This window comes from Saccopteryx bilineata, chromosome 3 (genome assembly GCF_036850765.1).
Source record: "Saccopteryx bilineata isolate mSacBil1 chromosome 3, mSacBil1_pri_phased_curated, whole genome shotgun sequence".
NCBI classification, from domain to species: domain Eukaryota; kingdom Metazoa; phylum Chordata; class Mammalia; order Chiroptera; family Emballonuridae; genus Saccopteryx; species Saccopteryx bilineata.
In genome coordinates, this window is record NC_089492.1 from 213,538,786 (window position 1) to 213,554,793 (window position 16,008).

The following is a 16,008-nucleotide window of genomic DNA, read 5'->3' on the forward strand; positions in this document are numbered from 1 at the left end:
TGATTGTTTTCTTGGATGTATGCTTCATACCGAATTCTCCCCTTACAGAGCCTCTGTCCCTCGGGATACATTCTTTCATGTTTGCATATGTGATATTTCAAGCCTATATATATATATAGAAGCTATGCTAGTTGACTTTGGGTGGCTTTTTATTTTTTTCTCTGACAAAGGGTAACATTTGAAACTGCATAATTGAAAATAAAATTGTTCAAACAATTTGTTTTTAATTTGGTCAACAATTCAGGCCATCAAATCTTTATTGAGTATGCTGTATACCCAACACCAGACTAGGCTTTTCATAACTTTGCCCTCTAGGAATTCATAATTTATATGCTGCCCTATCTTAAGTGAATTATTATTTCCATCTTCTTTTAATGACTATTTTTCTAAAGACTATATTTATCTCTATTTTGTTCATACTTGTAAACTACTAAGAATATAAATTTAAGCCAAACTATATTGAGTTCTTGCATAGTCAAAGCACAATAGATATAAAAATCAATGAAAATTTAAAAATTTTCATGAAAGTAAAATGGCCTGCTACTCTGATCTATATAGTAACTAGTATTTTAAAGCTATCTTATGAAATATAAGAAACATTTAAATTTCCAAAAATACTTTATTTTTAACATGTTGTTATAATTGAACATACTATTACCTCCAAAACAATCCAAAATTTGAACTTCACTGATTTTATCTGGGTAAAATTAAATGAATAAATTTTATTTTCTCTCTAAAGGTCTTCAAGTCAGTAAAAACTGTTGCCTGTCAAAAACAAATGATTTTCTGAAACAACCAACAATCACTTTTTTTTACAGCTTTATTGAGGTAGAATTGATGTATTAAGGTAGTTATATTATAAAATAATAGATAAACTTATTTAAATTGTGCAGTTTTATGATTTTTCATGTATGTATAAACCATCACCAAGATCGAAATAGTAAGCATATCTGACAAACTCAACAATTTCCTTGTTTATTTTTTGTAATTTCTCTCTTCTGTTCTTCCTGCCCTCACCCTTTTTAGGCTTTCAATGATCTGCTTTTCATCACTATAGATTACTTTGCATTTTTCTGAAGTTTTTTATAAATATAAACTTATATAGTGTGTAATCCTTTATAATGTGAGTTGTTTTACTTAGCATAATGCATTTGAGATTCTTCCACTTGGTCACATTGAGGTTGTTTTCATTTTACTAATACATGACCATTATTACTTTATTCACTAGAGTTATTTATTTTTCAGATTGTTTATTCATTTGAACCTTTTTTTTCTTTTTATCAAAGGATATAAATCTCAATAGAAAACAGAGACTTTATCCCTCTTATTGAAGAACTACTAATGTGCTTAATGTATGCCATATAGCATCATAAACTTACTTTATTAGTATATTCTAGCTTCCAAAATTTTGGCTACTACCAGGATAATAATAATAATAATATTTTACTTTTATAATTCCCAGGAAACTAATGAAATCTGCTAGTGCTTTTGATTCTCAGATGTCGCTTTAAAAAATGTGTGTGAATTAGTCTCCAGCCTTTAGCAATTAGAGAGTAATAAAACATTGTTTTATTGGAGAGAATGCTGAGTCACTCTTCTCTGTGTAGTAAACAGATGCGAGGAATCCAAAAATAGAAGACACGTTTTTACTTATTATTTTTTAAACTTCCTCAGGTTTCTACTTCTTTTTTTTTAATTTTTTAAATTTATTCATTTTAGAGAGGAGAGAGAGGAGAGAGTATGAGAGAAAGAGAGAGAGAGAGAAAGGGGGGAGGAACAAGAAGCATCAACTCCCGTATGTGCCCTGACCAGACAAGTGCAGGGTTCTGAACCGGCAACCTCAGCATCCCAGGTCAACGCCCCATCCATTGTGCCACCACAGGTCAGGCAGGTTTCTACTTCTTGATAAAAATTTGATTTAAAAAAAAATTATGATTAGATTATTTCTGTTAAGAAGGCACCAGATGCAGCATATAAAATCAGTATACAAACATCAGTTGTATTTTCATAAACAATTAATGCACTATTAGAATGAGGAATTAAGAAAATAATCCTATTTACAAATGCATCAAAAAAAAAGCATAATGCTTAGGAAAAAAATTAACTAAGGAGGTGTAAGACCTACACACTGAAATTTATGACATTGATGGAAAAAATTAAAGAAGATACTTATAATTGGAAATATATTCCATGCTTATAGATTAGAAGAATTAATATAGCTAAAATGCTCATCTACTCAAAGTGCTCTACCAATTTAAGACAATTCCTATCAAAATGTCAATAACATTTTTCATAGAAATAAAACAAATGGTCCTCAATTTATATGGAACCACAAATGACTCCAAATAGCCAAAGCAATCTTGAGAAAGAAGAACAAAGTTTGAGGCTTCATGCTTTCTGATTTGAAACTGTATTAGAAAGATACAGTAATCAAACAGTATGGTAGCAGTATAAATACAGATGCATAGATCAATGGAACAGAATAAAAAGCCCAGAAATAAATCCACCTATATATATGTGGTGAATTAATATATGAAAAAAGAGCCAAGAATATACAATGGGAGAAAAGATAGTCTCACCAACAAATGGTGTTGGCAAACTTGACCCCCTTACCGTGTAGGCATACCGCATTTTATGCACCTCACGTTATTGTGCTTCACAGATACCGTGTTTTTTTACAAATTGAAGTTTTGTGGCAACCCTACATAGAGCAAGTCTATCGACACCATTTTTCTGACAGCATGTGCTCACTTTGTGTCTCTGTGTTACATTTTGCTAATTCTTACAATATTTCAAACATTTTAATTATTATATTTGTCAGTGTGATCTGTAATCGGTGACCTTTGATACTACTATTGTAACCCATTTGGAACACCACAGAACCCACGTAAGAGTGAACTTAATTGATAAATGTTCCGTGTGTTCTGACTGCTCCCTTGACTGGCCATTCCCCAGTCTCTGTAGCTGTCCTCGAGCCCCTCTATTCCTTGAGACACCACAGTCTTGAAATAGGCTAATTAATAATCCTGCAATGGCCTGTAAGTGCTCAAGTGAAAGGAAATGTCACACATCTCTCACTTGAAGTTGAAAGTTAGACACAATTAAGCTTATTGAAGAAGGGATGTTAAAAGATCAAAAAGGTACACTTCTTGCACTAAACAGCCAAGTTAAAAAAGCAAAGGAGGCCCTGGCCAGTTGGCTCAGTGGTAGAGCGTCGGCCTGGCATGCGGGGGACCCGGGTTCGATTCCCAGCCTGGGCACATAGGAGAGGCACCCATTTGCTTCTCCACCCCTCTCCCCCTCCTTCCTCTCTGCCTCTCTCTTCCCCTCCCGCAGCGGGGCTCCATTGGAGCAGAGATGGCCCGGGCGCTGGGGATGGCTCCTTGGCCTCTGCCCCGGGCGCTAGAGTGGCTCTGGTCACGGCAGAGCGACGTCCTGGAGGGGCTGAGCATCGCCCCCTGGTGGGCAGAGCGTCGCCCCTGGTAGGCGTGCTGGGTGGATCCCGTCGGGCGCATGCGGGAGTCTGTCTGACTGTCTCTCCCCGTTTCCAGCTTCAGAAAAATACCAAAAAAAAAAAATGCAAAGGAGAAAATTCTTGAAGGGAATTAAAAGTGCTACTCTAGTGAGCACATGTGATATGAAAGTGAAACGGCCTCAGTACTGATATGGAGAAAGTTTTAGTGGTCTGGGTAGAAGATCAAACCAGCCACAACATTTCCTTAAACCAAAGCCTAATCCAGAGCAAACTCTCTTCAGTTCTCTGAAGGCTGAGAGGCGCAAAGACTGCAGAAGAGTATGACGTTTGCAGAGGTTAGTTATAAGGTTAATAAAAGAAGCTGTCTCCATAACATAAAAGTGTAATGTGAAGCATTAAATGTTGATGTAGAAACTGCAGCAAGTTATCCAGAAGCTCTAGCAAAGATAATTAATGAAGGTGGCTACATTTTTTATTTTTAGAAGTGAATATTTTTTATTAATTTTAATTTATTGTGTTTACATAGATTGTAGTGTCCCCCCAAATGCATCCTCCCCTCCCCTGTGTTCCCCTCAACAAGCAACTTTCAATGTAGACAGCAAAGTCTTATATTGGAAGAAGATGCCATCTAAAACTTTAACAGCTAGAGAGAAGTAAATGCCTGGCTTCAAAGTTTCAAAGAACAGGATGACTCTTTTGTTAGGGACTAATGCAGCTGGTAACTTTAAATTAAAGCCAGTGTTCATTTAACATTCCAAAAATCCTAGGGCCCTTAAGAATTACACTAAATCTACTGTGCCTGTGCTCTGTAAGTGGAACAACAAAGCCTGAATGACAGCACATCTGTTTACAACATGCTTTACTGAATATTTTAGGCCCACTGTTGAGACCTACTGCTCAAAGTAACTTGTTTGTGTTTGGGTTTTTTTCCAAAATACTACTGCTCATTGACAATGTGCCTGCTCACCCAAGAGGGCTGAAGGTGATGTCAAACAAAATTAATGTTGTCTTATTTCTGCTAACACAACATCCATTTCACAGGCAATGGATTAAGGTGTAATTTCAACTTTCAAGCCTTATTAGATAAGAAATACATTTTGTGATTCTCTAGCTGCTATAGATGGTGACCTTTCCAGTGGATCTGGTCAAAGTAAATTGAAAACCTTCTGGAAAGAATTCACCACTCTAGATGCTATTAAAAACTTTCGCAATTCATAGGTCAGACTATCAACAGTAACAGCAATTTGGAAGAAGTTGATTTCAACCCTCATGGATGACTTTGAGGGGTTAAGACCAGAGGAGGAAGTAACAGCAGACATTGTAAAAATAGCAAGATAACTAGAATTAGAAGTGCAGCCTGATGATGTGACTGAAATGCTATGATACAAAATTCATTGCTATGAACATCATAATAAACTTTTAACAGATGAAGAATTGCTTCTAATGAATGAGCAAATAAACTGGTTTCTTGAGATGAATCTACTCCTGGTGAAGGTGCTGTGAAGATTGCTGAAATTACAACAAAGGATTTAGAATGTTACATAAACTTAAGATGACAAAGTAATGGCATACAACTCAATAAAAAATATTATTGAATCTGTAAAATATTATTAAGTCTTTAAAATGAAGAAAATCATACCATTGTGAAAATATGTGTGCACCTTGAGAGCATTATGCTAAGTGGAATAATTCAGACAGAGAAAGACAAATGCTTGTATGATCTCATTTACATGTCGAATCTAAAAACAAACCAAAAACAACTTATAAATACAGATAACAGATTGGTGGTTTCCAGAGAGGAGGCAGGGGGTAGAAAATTAGATAATGGTGGTTAAAAAGTAAAAACTTCAATTATGTGTAGTAAAAGGTAAAGAGGGCTAATGAAAAATATATGTCATGCAGATATACAGAATGGTGGTATAGTAAATAATACTGTATTGTGTATTTGAAAATTGCTAGGAGAGTAGATCTTAAAAGTTCTCTCATTACAGAAAAAAATGTAACATTTATGGTGATGGATCTTAACTAGATTTACTGTGGTGATCATGTCACAATATATACATTATTTGAATTGATATGTTTTATACCTAAAAGTAATTACTTATAGGTTATTTATATCTCAAAGTTTTAAAAAGGCACCAGAACTCAGGCTGCTATTCTTCTCCTCACTTAGGTATTAGTTTTGCAATTGTGATGTGATGACTTACCTGAGATAGTGAAGCACATTGAAGGAGAAACCATTTTGACTTTTCAGTGTTTTCCAAATTATTTTAAATTAAAAAAATTAATTAGAGTATTCTTATGAGGGTTTTGTTTTTAATTTCCTTTCTGTGTAGTTTCATGCCAACGTAATTTTTCATCAAATTATAGACCCTGAATGATATGTTATCGTTCAATCTGTAAGGTCTCTGAAATCCTGTTTTTTGGCAAGAATGGCCATGTCAGTAAATTTGAGAATTTTAAAAAAATTATCTTATATACATATGTTATAACTAAAGTTCAGTTGACCCAGTTAACTCTGAATTTTATATTTAAAATTTATTATTTAAAATATAAGTTCTCTACTTGGAGGTAACCCAGGTGTGAAATTCTTAAATAATAAAAATGTTTTCTGGCCAGGTTTTAGAAATTGATTTTTCTCCTTTTAATATTGTGCTGATGTGTTTTTGGACCTTTAAATAAAATTTTAATTTTAAAATATTCAACTTACATGATTAAAATATAAAATTAGATTTGTTGACATCTCTTGTCTCCTATTCCCCTGATCTTTGATACTTTGTGTTTTTAATATTTCATCACTATTATTTTAATGTTTAAGAAATAGCAGATATTCATGCATATACTCAATATTCCATATTTATATATAAGTCACTTCAATAATTTTCTTACTGTTTTATTTAAAAATAAAACATAGACACAGAAAACTATATAAAACAAATGTATATCACAAACAATTATAAGACAAACACTCTTGTAACTACCACACAGGTCAGGAATAGAACTGCCAGTTACTCCCAGAAGCTTTTATGGATCCCAACCCAACCACAAGCCTATCTGTCCTCCCAAAAGTAAGCAGTTCCTCTTTTTTCTTTTATGGTTTATCACTCAAGTGTATATCTTTCAAAGCTATAGTTCAGGCTTGTGTGTTTTATTGCTATGTCTTTTAGTTGACACATTCCATTTCCACTCCCTTTGTTCCTCCTTATAATTTAGTTGTTGAAGATCCTCAGTCATTAACCTGTAGAGTTTCCCACAGTGTGGCTTTGGCTGATATAGTCTCATGGTGTAGTTACACATTTCTTGATCCTCTGTATTTCCCTGAATTGGTAGTCACATACAAAGGCCTGGTCATATTCAGTTTTGTTTTTGGCAAGACTATAGGTGATATATGTTTCTTTCATCAAGAAGCATATATTGTCTAGTTATCTCTCTCTCCTTTGCTCCCTCTCTTTCTTTTTATTTGTGTGTGTGTGTGTGTGCGTGTGTGTGTGATGTTAGTAATACTAGGCTACTAAAGTGCCCAGAACCAGACTATTAGATCATTTAGGTATTTTCAAAATGGAGATATTCTTGCTCTATCATATCTGTTTTACTTATTGACTGGAATGCATTTCTTCATCTACTATATTACTCACAAAAAATAGGGGATATTTAAAAATGAATATGAAGCTATAAAATATCCCCTAATTTTTGTAAGAAGTATATTTGATTAGTGGTGATTCAATATATGTAGCAAAGATAAATGCTCGATTCTTTACTTTTGTATACCAGTTCTCAAAATAATGAGTTGGCTCCCTTTCAGCCTTTAAACATATACAGTTTTATTTTCTTCTTGTATCATTATAAACTTATGAATTTAAACATATTTGACGTGTTTTAATCTATTGCATTTCTTACCCTTTTTGAAGTTCATATTGTTCCATATCCGGACAGTGGGATCCTCTCCAAGCTCTCAGAGTTTTTTTTACAGGACTGTAGACAGTTTTCTTGCTTTTTGGCATAAAAAGGTATGCTAGCCTCATCTGAGGGTTGGACAGAAATTATGAATTTATCCATGTGGATGCTCTGAATCTATGGTTGTAAACCAGTACTCAAGAGCTAAATAGCCACCAAACATGTTGCTCTTTATTTAAAAAACAAAAACAAACAAACAGACGGCAAAGCTGGCCCTGGCTGGTGGCTCAGTGGATAGAGCATCAGTCTGGCATTTGGACATTCAGGTTCAATTCTCTGTCAGGCAACACAGAAGAAGCGACCATCTGCTTCTCCCCCCTCCATATCCTGCTTCTCTCCCTCTTTCTCTCCCACAGCCAGTGGCTCAGTTGGTTTGAGTGTGACATGGGGCACTGAGGATAGATCAGTTGGTACCAGCACATGTCAACTCAGGCACTAAAAATAGCTTGATACTTAAGCATTGTCCCTAGACCAGGTTGCCAGGTGAATCCCAGTCAGGGTGCATGTGGGAGTCTGTCTCACTATCTCTCCCCTTCTCTCACCTAAAAAAAATAAATAAGAAAATAAAATAAAAAACAAGTCAGTCATTCAACAACAACAAAAATCTCTTTTTTAGCACTTACTATGTGCCAGGTATTATACTAGTTACTGAGATATGATTATTAATATTCATTAATGTGAATATTAATATTCATAATAATTTATGATTGTTAACATAAAACTGCCCTTAATGAGTTTCCAATCTGATGAGGAAAACAAAACAAGCAAAAACACTACATTAAGTGACTTTGTAGGACCCAAGTTGGTGTGAGAATGTTTATGAGACCTAACTCAAGGTATGGGGAGCAGGGTCAAAGAAATATTTGCAAGTAAAATATTATTCAATTTTTTATTTAAAACACAAGTTTTCCGGGTGAAGGAAGATAAAGGGAAATTATTTAAGGTAAAGAAGGCATACGTGAATCTGACTTCCTTTCATTAGAAAAGCAGTCAGAAAGTCTGTATTACACATATTTTATTCCAGAACTTCCAGAAATTTGGTTCTGCGACAAGGCTTTCTGTTACCACTGCCATTTTGTTGCCAGAAATATTCCCAAGTTATATTTTTTTTCCACAGAATCCAGGTTTTAAATTGGAGTCAAGGCATTTCTGTCCTAATCCTGACTTTCTTTTCATAGTTTTTTCTTTCCAAGACTAGTATTTCAGAATCAAGCTTGCTATTCCCTTTTACATGTCAGAATTTTTATTACCATCATATTTACTCCTCCATTGAACTACCTTTTCTAGCTGACATTCATATTTAATTGGAGCCTTCTCTACCTTTAAACATGCTGATTTTTTTTTCAGAGACAGAGAGAGAGTCAGAGAGAGGGATATATAGGGACAGACAGACAGGAACAGAGAGATGAGAAGCATCAATCATTTGTTTTTCATTGCGACACCTTAGTAGTTCATTGATTGCTTTCTCATTGATTGCCTTGACCGTGGGGCAGCAGCAGACCGAGTAACCCCTTGCTCAAGCCAGCGGCCTTGGATCCAAGCTGGTGAGCTTTGTTCAAACCAGATGAGCCCTGGCCGGTTGGCTCAGCAGTAGAGCGTCGGCCTGGCGTGCGGGGGACCTGGATTCGATTCCCGGCCAGGGCACATAAGAGAAGCGCCCATTTGCTTCTCCATGCCCCCCCTCCTTCCTCTCTGTCTCTCTTCACCTCCCACAGCCAAGGCTCCATTGGAGCAAAGATGGCCCGGGCGCTGGGGATGGCTCCTTGGCCTCTGCCCCAGGCGCTAGAGTGGCTCTGGTTGCGGCAGAGCGATACCCCAGAGGGGCAGAGCATCGCCCCCTGGTGGGCAGAGCGTCGCCCCTGTTGGGTGTGCCGGGTGGATCCCAGTCGGGCGCATGAGGGAGTCTGTCTGACTGTCTCTCCCTGTTTCCAGCTTCAGAAAAAAATAATAAAATAAAATAAAATAAAATAAAATACCAAATAAGCCCACGCTCAAGCTGGTGACCTCAGGGTCTCCAACCTGGGTCCTCCACATCCCAGTCTGACGCTCTATCCACTGCTCCACTGCCTGGTCAAGCAAAAGATGCTGATTTTTAAACTTATCTTACTTTTTATCTTTGTCCATGTCTACGGGACACATAGGAACAGTTTTATCTGTGACAAAATTAATACAAGTAAAATTGCAATCATTGACTTATTAACGTTATTGAAACAGATCATGATGAATAACAATTTAATTCATTATTTCAGCAACAATATTAATCTAATCATCTTAGAGTAACATTCAAGGCCTTCTCTCAGAAGAATTTATTTAGCACTACAGTACATTTCCATTTCTTGAGCCAACTTTTTTGACAACTAAAGTACAGTTTCCAGAAAGAAAAATTATGATTCGCAGGCAAATACAAAGTAAACATGGGTCAGAAATTTTATTCACTTGTTAATTAATGATGGTACCAGTAAGAGGTTAAGACAAGTTCAAAGAGCATTTGAGGATATAAGTATTTATAGATGTATATAGGGATATTAGAATAGGATAGTTGAGTTAGATACAAAAGTGATTAAAACTCTGTGAATTAATCCATAACCTTTGGGGTTATTTTTCTCACCAGACAGTAGTTATTTACATCTCTACCTAACAAAAATCTATGAGCGACCAACAGTGAGTCCAACAAAACACATTCTCCTAATCCTTGGCTGTCTGAGTTCCATATTGGCATTGAAAGGACCTGTCACAGACCTTCTGCCTTTTTTCCAAATTGTAGATGATATTTGAATAAGCCTCCCGCTCTCTTAGGATTAGAGGTCTGAAGATTGTCCATGAAGACCTGATGAAGCAAGTTCTGTTTTAGTGCAGTTTGTAAGTTTAGTATTCCAATGTTTAAAAACTGCCTAACAATTGACCTTTACTATTGAGGTTTTTTAGTAGTACAGATTGCTATAACTGGGAGTGAGAGAAAAAGGGAATTTTTATATGCTTTACAGATTTAAAGTAATTTGCTATGGAATAAACTTTTTATTTTTATGTTTCCTAGGGTTTTCCAGGTGATATTGGGATTCCTGGACAAAATGGCCCTGAAGGACCAAAGGTAAAAAGAGAAAAAGAAAAAAAGTATGATATCTATAGTTTTGTAAACTCACATTTTGATAAATTGGTAAAAAAAAAAAAAAAAAAAAAAAAAAAAAAAGAAAAGATTTTAGGAAATCAGAACATTTCTGGATATTTTTAAGCTGTCTCAGATGCATTTAATAAACATTAAATGTTTATCAAGATAATCAGAAAGTTGTCCCTAGCCGGTTGGCTTAGTGGTAGAGTGTTAGCCTGGTGTATGGAAGTCCCAGGTTCGATTCCTGGTCAGGGAACATAGGAGGGGCAACCACTGCTTCTATACCCCCCCTCTATCTCTATCTCTCTTTCTCTTTCCTTCCCTCAGCCATGGCTCAAATGATTGGAGCAAAGTTGACTGGGGCACTGAGAATGGCTCCAGGGCCACACCTTAAGTGCTAGCTTATTGCCCGGCAACAGAGCAGTAGCCCCAGATGGGCAGAGCATCACCTGGTAGGGGCCTTGCCATGTGGATCTTCATCAGGATGCTTGTAGGAATCTTTCTCTGCCTTCCTGCCTCTCAAAAAAAAAATGATAATCAGAAAGTAGTTTGCATGTCTGTTTCTTTTGGTGCCCTTTGTTAAGTTAGAGTATGTTACCGAATCTTTTGGGTTTGAGTCATTGAAAACTGTTTTTGTGGTTCAGTCTGATCCAGGAAAGACAGTATTTGCAGAGCACATAAATCACTAAAATAAATTTTATTTTTTTGAAGAGATGAAAAAAAAACCCTAAAAAGCCACAGCATAAAAGTAATGAATGAGAGCATTTTGACCACTGAAATACTTTAATGCCCATAAAGTATCCATTGATTAAAATAAAGGAAAGCCTATGGTGTGCTGGAACTTACATAGCACAAAATACCTTTAAGAAAGCTAAGCATTTTAAACTTCTTTGCTGTTATTGTGTGTGTGTATCTACGTGTGTAACTTTCACTTAAAGATACATGGAGTACACCTGCATGATAGCTTAATAACAATATAATATCAAAAGGCATTAATTGCTATTGCTTCTATGGTTCCCACAACATTTCTTTCTTTATCTCAAGGGATAACCTTGAAAGGAACAGAAATCTTATGAGAATGTTTTACTGAGAAAAAGCCCAGCAACTGTCTTCAGTCACATAGACCTGTTTCAGTGACCCTCCTTCAGTGACCCTCCTTCAAGTCACAAAACAATTCTCTTGGCAAAACATTCTTTTCTGTTGGCTGTGTTCCCATCCAAGGCCATGCAATGGGTTATTCCACTACAGACAGGGGATGAATCTGTAAGGTTGTCAATATAGCTGCAGTAGTCTCCAGTAATTCAGTTTTACTCTGTTCTTTCACTTACTTGTGGTCAACTGTGGCCCCTAAATATTAATTGGAAAGTTACAGAAGTAAAAATTTTATAAATTTAAATTGCACAATATTCTGATTAGTGTAATGATGTGTCATGTGGTCCTAATCTGTCCCACCAACGAAATGAATCATCCTGTTGTCCAGAGCTTCTACACTGCGTATGCTGCTTGCCCGTTAGTCACTTAGTAGCTATCTTGGTTATCAGATTGACTGCAGTACTATCTCAGTGTTTATGTTCAAGTAACCCTTATTTTACTTAATAATGGCCCCAAAGTGCAAGAGCCATGATGCTGGCCATTTGAACATGTCTAGGAGAGGCTATAAGTGAAAAGTGAATACAATACAATAAAATATATTGAGAGCAAGAGAGAGAACACATTAATGTAACTTTTATAGCAATATAATACTGCAGTTGTTCCATTCATTATTTATTGTTGTTAATTTCTTACTGTTTCTAACTTATAAATTAAGTTTTATTGTAGGTATGTATGTATAGGGAAAAAAGCAGTATATTTAGGGTTTAGTACTATCTATGGTTTCAGGCATCCAGTAGGGTGTTAGAATGTATCCCCCTCACAGATTACTATATAATATTACAGTAAATGTTTTACAGACATCTTCACAACAGCATTATGAGGTAGATATTATTCCCATTTTACAGTTGGTTAAGCTATTCCCCCACAATCACATAACTATCAAAGGACTTAGCCAGTATTCTAACCCAGGTATAGTTTTGAAGTCTGATCTCTTAACCACTTAACTTTGGAATTAAATTATGGAAAACATTCAATGCCATGCTGAAGACTTTCTACTTTATCCCTGGGTATCATCAAGTAATCAAATATATTTAAATAGTAAAGTGTCCTTGGTGATTTATGTGTTAAAAGATATCTTTTGTGTCAGGATATTGAATGCTATAAGTAGGAGAGAAATTAAAGGCAAAGAAATGAGCTAAAAAATAGTGAGAAAGAATTTAGGAAGATCTGAAATAGGACATTCATTTAATCAGCAAGTATCTGTTGGTGGCCTCTTATGTGACAGCCATTGTGCTAGACCCTAGGGCTACAAATATAAAAAGTTCTGATCCCCACTTTCAAGAAACTTAACAATCTGTACAAAGTTTTGCAGGAAAATCTTTATATTAACTATATGAATAATATGAATAATATATAATGTATAATACTCTGAGTACAGTGTTAGAGAACTCAGATTACACTTTGTAGAGAAAGTAGCAATTGAGCTGATATGATCAATGAGTAGGACTTTGCAAACAAGCAAGTGAGATGTATGTCATTAAGAAAAAAGGAAACATGAGAGAATGCAATTGCAATAAAAATTGGGAATATATTTATACTAAAATGTATTCATTGTTTATGTGAAATTCAAATGTAACTGGGCATCCTGTGTTTTACCTGGCCATCTACACACTTGCCCTGTGTACAGCGATGTTTCTCCCTTCCTTTCTGTTTCTATAAAAGACATCCTTTTCCCTCCTCAGTATTCAAGTTCCACATATGTTTTGCATCAAACCCTCTCTTGACTCCTGAATGACCTCATGCCATCAATTTTCACCTTTATCCTGATCTCTGACTCAAAATTTCCTCTCTTTTCTCTTAAAATTATTTTCACTGCCAATGTTGTACTCTAGGCCTGCTTTATTTTTCACAAGGATTAGTGTAACAGCCCTCCAGTCAGGCATTCCTTCAAATCTACTTCCAAGCTGCTGATGGAATAATGTTTGTAAAGTGTAGATTTCATCATGTCACTCTTGTGCTCAAATCCTTCAATAATTTCCACAGCTTCTGGGTGAAGGCTTGTACTTCTTTACTTTTTATACAAGGTTCCTTGTGACTTACCCTGCAATAGAAAGAGTACATGATAAAATAATGATTAAAAACATATAATATAGTAAATACATAAAGCAATAACATAGTCATTTATTCATTATTAAGTATTATGTACATAATTGTATGTACTATACATTTATATGGCCAGCAGTGTAGCCAGCATCACCACAAACACACAAGTATGTTGTGCTATGACTTTATGAAAGCTACAGTGTCACTAGGCTATAGAAATTTTTCAGCTCCATTATAATCTTATGGGACCATTGCCATATACATGGTCCATCATTGACCAAAACATTTTGTAGCACATGACTATAATTAGATTAACCATCACTCTTCTAAAAGCATTACTCCAGCTAAACTGTTTAGAGTACCAAATTGTGCCAACTTTTCCAAATCTCACAGCTTTCTGAGCACTGTTCTTTTTGTCTGGATATCTTTCTACCTTCCTGTGCCCTATTTCATCTAGCTAACACCTTTGTATCACATTCTACACTGTCTGGGAAGCTTTTCTCTGTTCCTCTCAAATCTATTTGAGGTATCCCTTCTTTGTAGTCTTGGAAAAAAAAATCTGTCAAGCACTTATCTTCATATATAATAACTGCTGATTTGCTTATATCTATCAGACTATAGGCTTTTTGAGAGAAGAGATTAATTGACTTTATACATACCACAATAATCATAATAATATCCATAGTATATAATAGAAACACAATAGATATTGGCTGAAAAGATGATTGATTGAATTGACTGAATTAAAGCTATTTTGGAAATAGAAAAAATACAACTTGGTAACTGATTAAACAAAAATGATGGGAAAAAGAAGTCAGGCAAAACACTGAGAGTATCGCTTGAGTTATTGATTTCATTGGATTAAACAGGGAACTCAAGCTTAGGAGCAGGTTTGGAGGATAGGGAAGACAAGAAGTTTGATTTTAGGTATATATAGTATGCAGTACCTGTTTGACATCAAGGTAGAATTAATCACTAATAGCATAGCAAGCTGAAAAGTAGAAATAGTAGCATGAAGGGAAGTTGAGATAGAAATGTAATCTAGAGCAGTGGTTCCCAACCCCCGGCTGCGGACTGGTACCAGTCCGCGGGCCATTTAGTACCGGTCCACAGAAAAAGAATAAATAACTTACATTATTTCCATTTTATTTATATTTAAGTCTGAACGATGTTTTATTTTTAAAAAATGACCAGATTCCCTCTGTTACATTCGTCTAAGACTCGCTCTTGACACTTGTCTCGGTCACGTGATAAGTTGCTGCTAAAGTTAAACCCATAAACTTGCAAAATGAACAAAAAACATAACTCCATCAAAAGTTTTTTGTGAAGTAGAAAAGGGCCAATGAGGAGACAGAAGAAGAATCTACAACCTCAAAGAAAAAGAAGGCTTCATTTAACAGACAATACCAGGAGTCCTACTTGAAGTATGGATTTATCGCAACTAGTGACTCTCGCGCACCGAGGTCGCTCTGCATAATATGTGGCAACCAGCTAAGTAATGAGGCATTGAAGCCTTCAAAACTGCTTTCCCACTTGAAGATCAAGCACCCTACTTTAAAAGACAAGCCTTCTGAGTATTTTGAAAGAAAAAAGCATGAACAAGAAGGACAGAAACAATTACTGGTGGCCACTACATCAATAAATGCGAGTGCACTGAGAGCATCATATTTGGTGGCTAATCGTATTGCTAAGGATAAGAAGCCATTCACCATTGGCTGAAGACATTTGTCATGAACTTCTAGGAGAGGCTGTGGTTAAAAAGATAGCACAGATGCCTCTTTCGGCTACCACCGTCACACGGCACATTGAGGAAATAGCAGAGGACATTGAATCACAATTGTTGGAAAGGATTAGTAAATCACCGTGGTATGCTTTCTAGGATGACGAAATACAGATATTGACAACAAGGCAATGCTACTTGTTTATGTGCATTATCTTTATCAGGAGGATGTGCATGAGGATATGTTATGTGCACTACTATCATTGCCAACCAAAACCACAGCCACAGAACTATTTAAATCGCTGGGTGACTATATATCAGGAAAACTGAAATGGTCTTTTTGTGTCGGCATATGCACAGATGGAGCTGCTGCCATGATCGGAAGGATGTCTGGTTTAACTACTCGGATTAAGGAGGTTGCACCTGAATGCGAGTCTACGCATTGTGTCATTCACAGGGAAATGCTGGCTAGCCCAAATATACCACCGGAACTTAACAGCATATTGAATGATGTCGTTAAAGTTATTAACCACATCAAAGCACATGCCCTTCACTCGT

The 16,008-nt window shown here is 36.0% G+C and overlaps 1 protein-coding gene and 1 pseudogene across 1 annotated transcript in view; both read left to right on the forward strand.

Annotated features, from left to right (window-relative positions):
- COL24A1 (collagen type XXIV alpha 1 chain) overlaps window positions 1-16,008 on the forward strand; it is a 367,011-nt gene that overhangs the window by 154,104 nt on the left and 196,899 nt on the right. Inside the window, exon 21 of the mRNA XM_066264956.1 lies at window positions 10,464-10,517. Within this exon, the coding sequence (XP_066121053.1) occupies window positions 10,464-10,517 (54 nt within the window). The remainder of the gene's footprint in view (window positions 1-10,463; window positions 10,518-16,008) is intronic.
- Window positions 3,032-5,031, forward strand: LOC136328709 (tigger transposable element-derived protein 1-like; annotated as a pseudogene).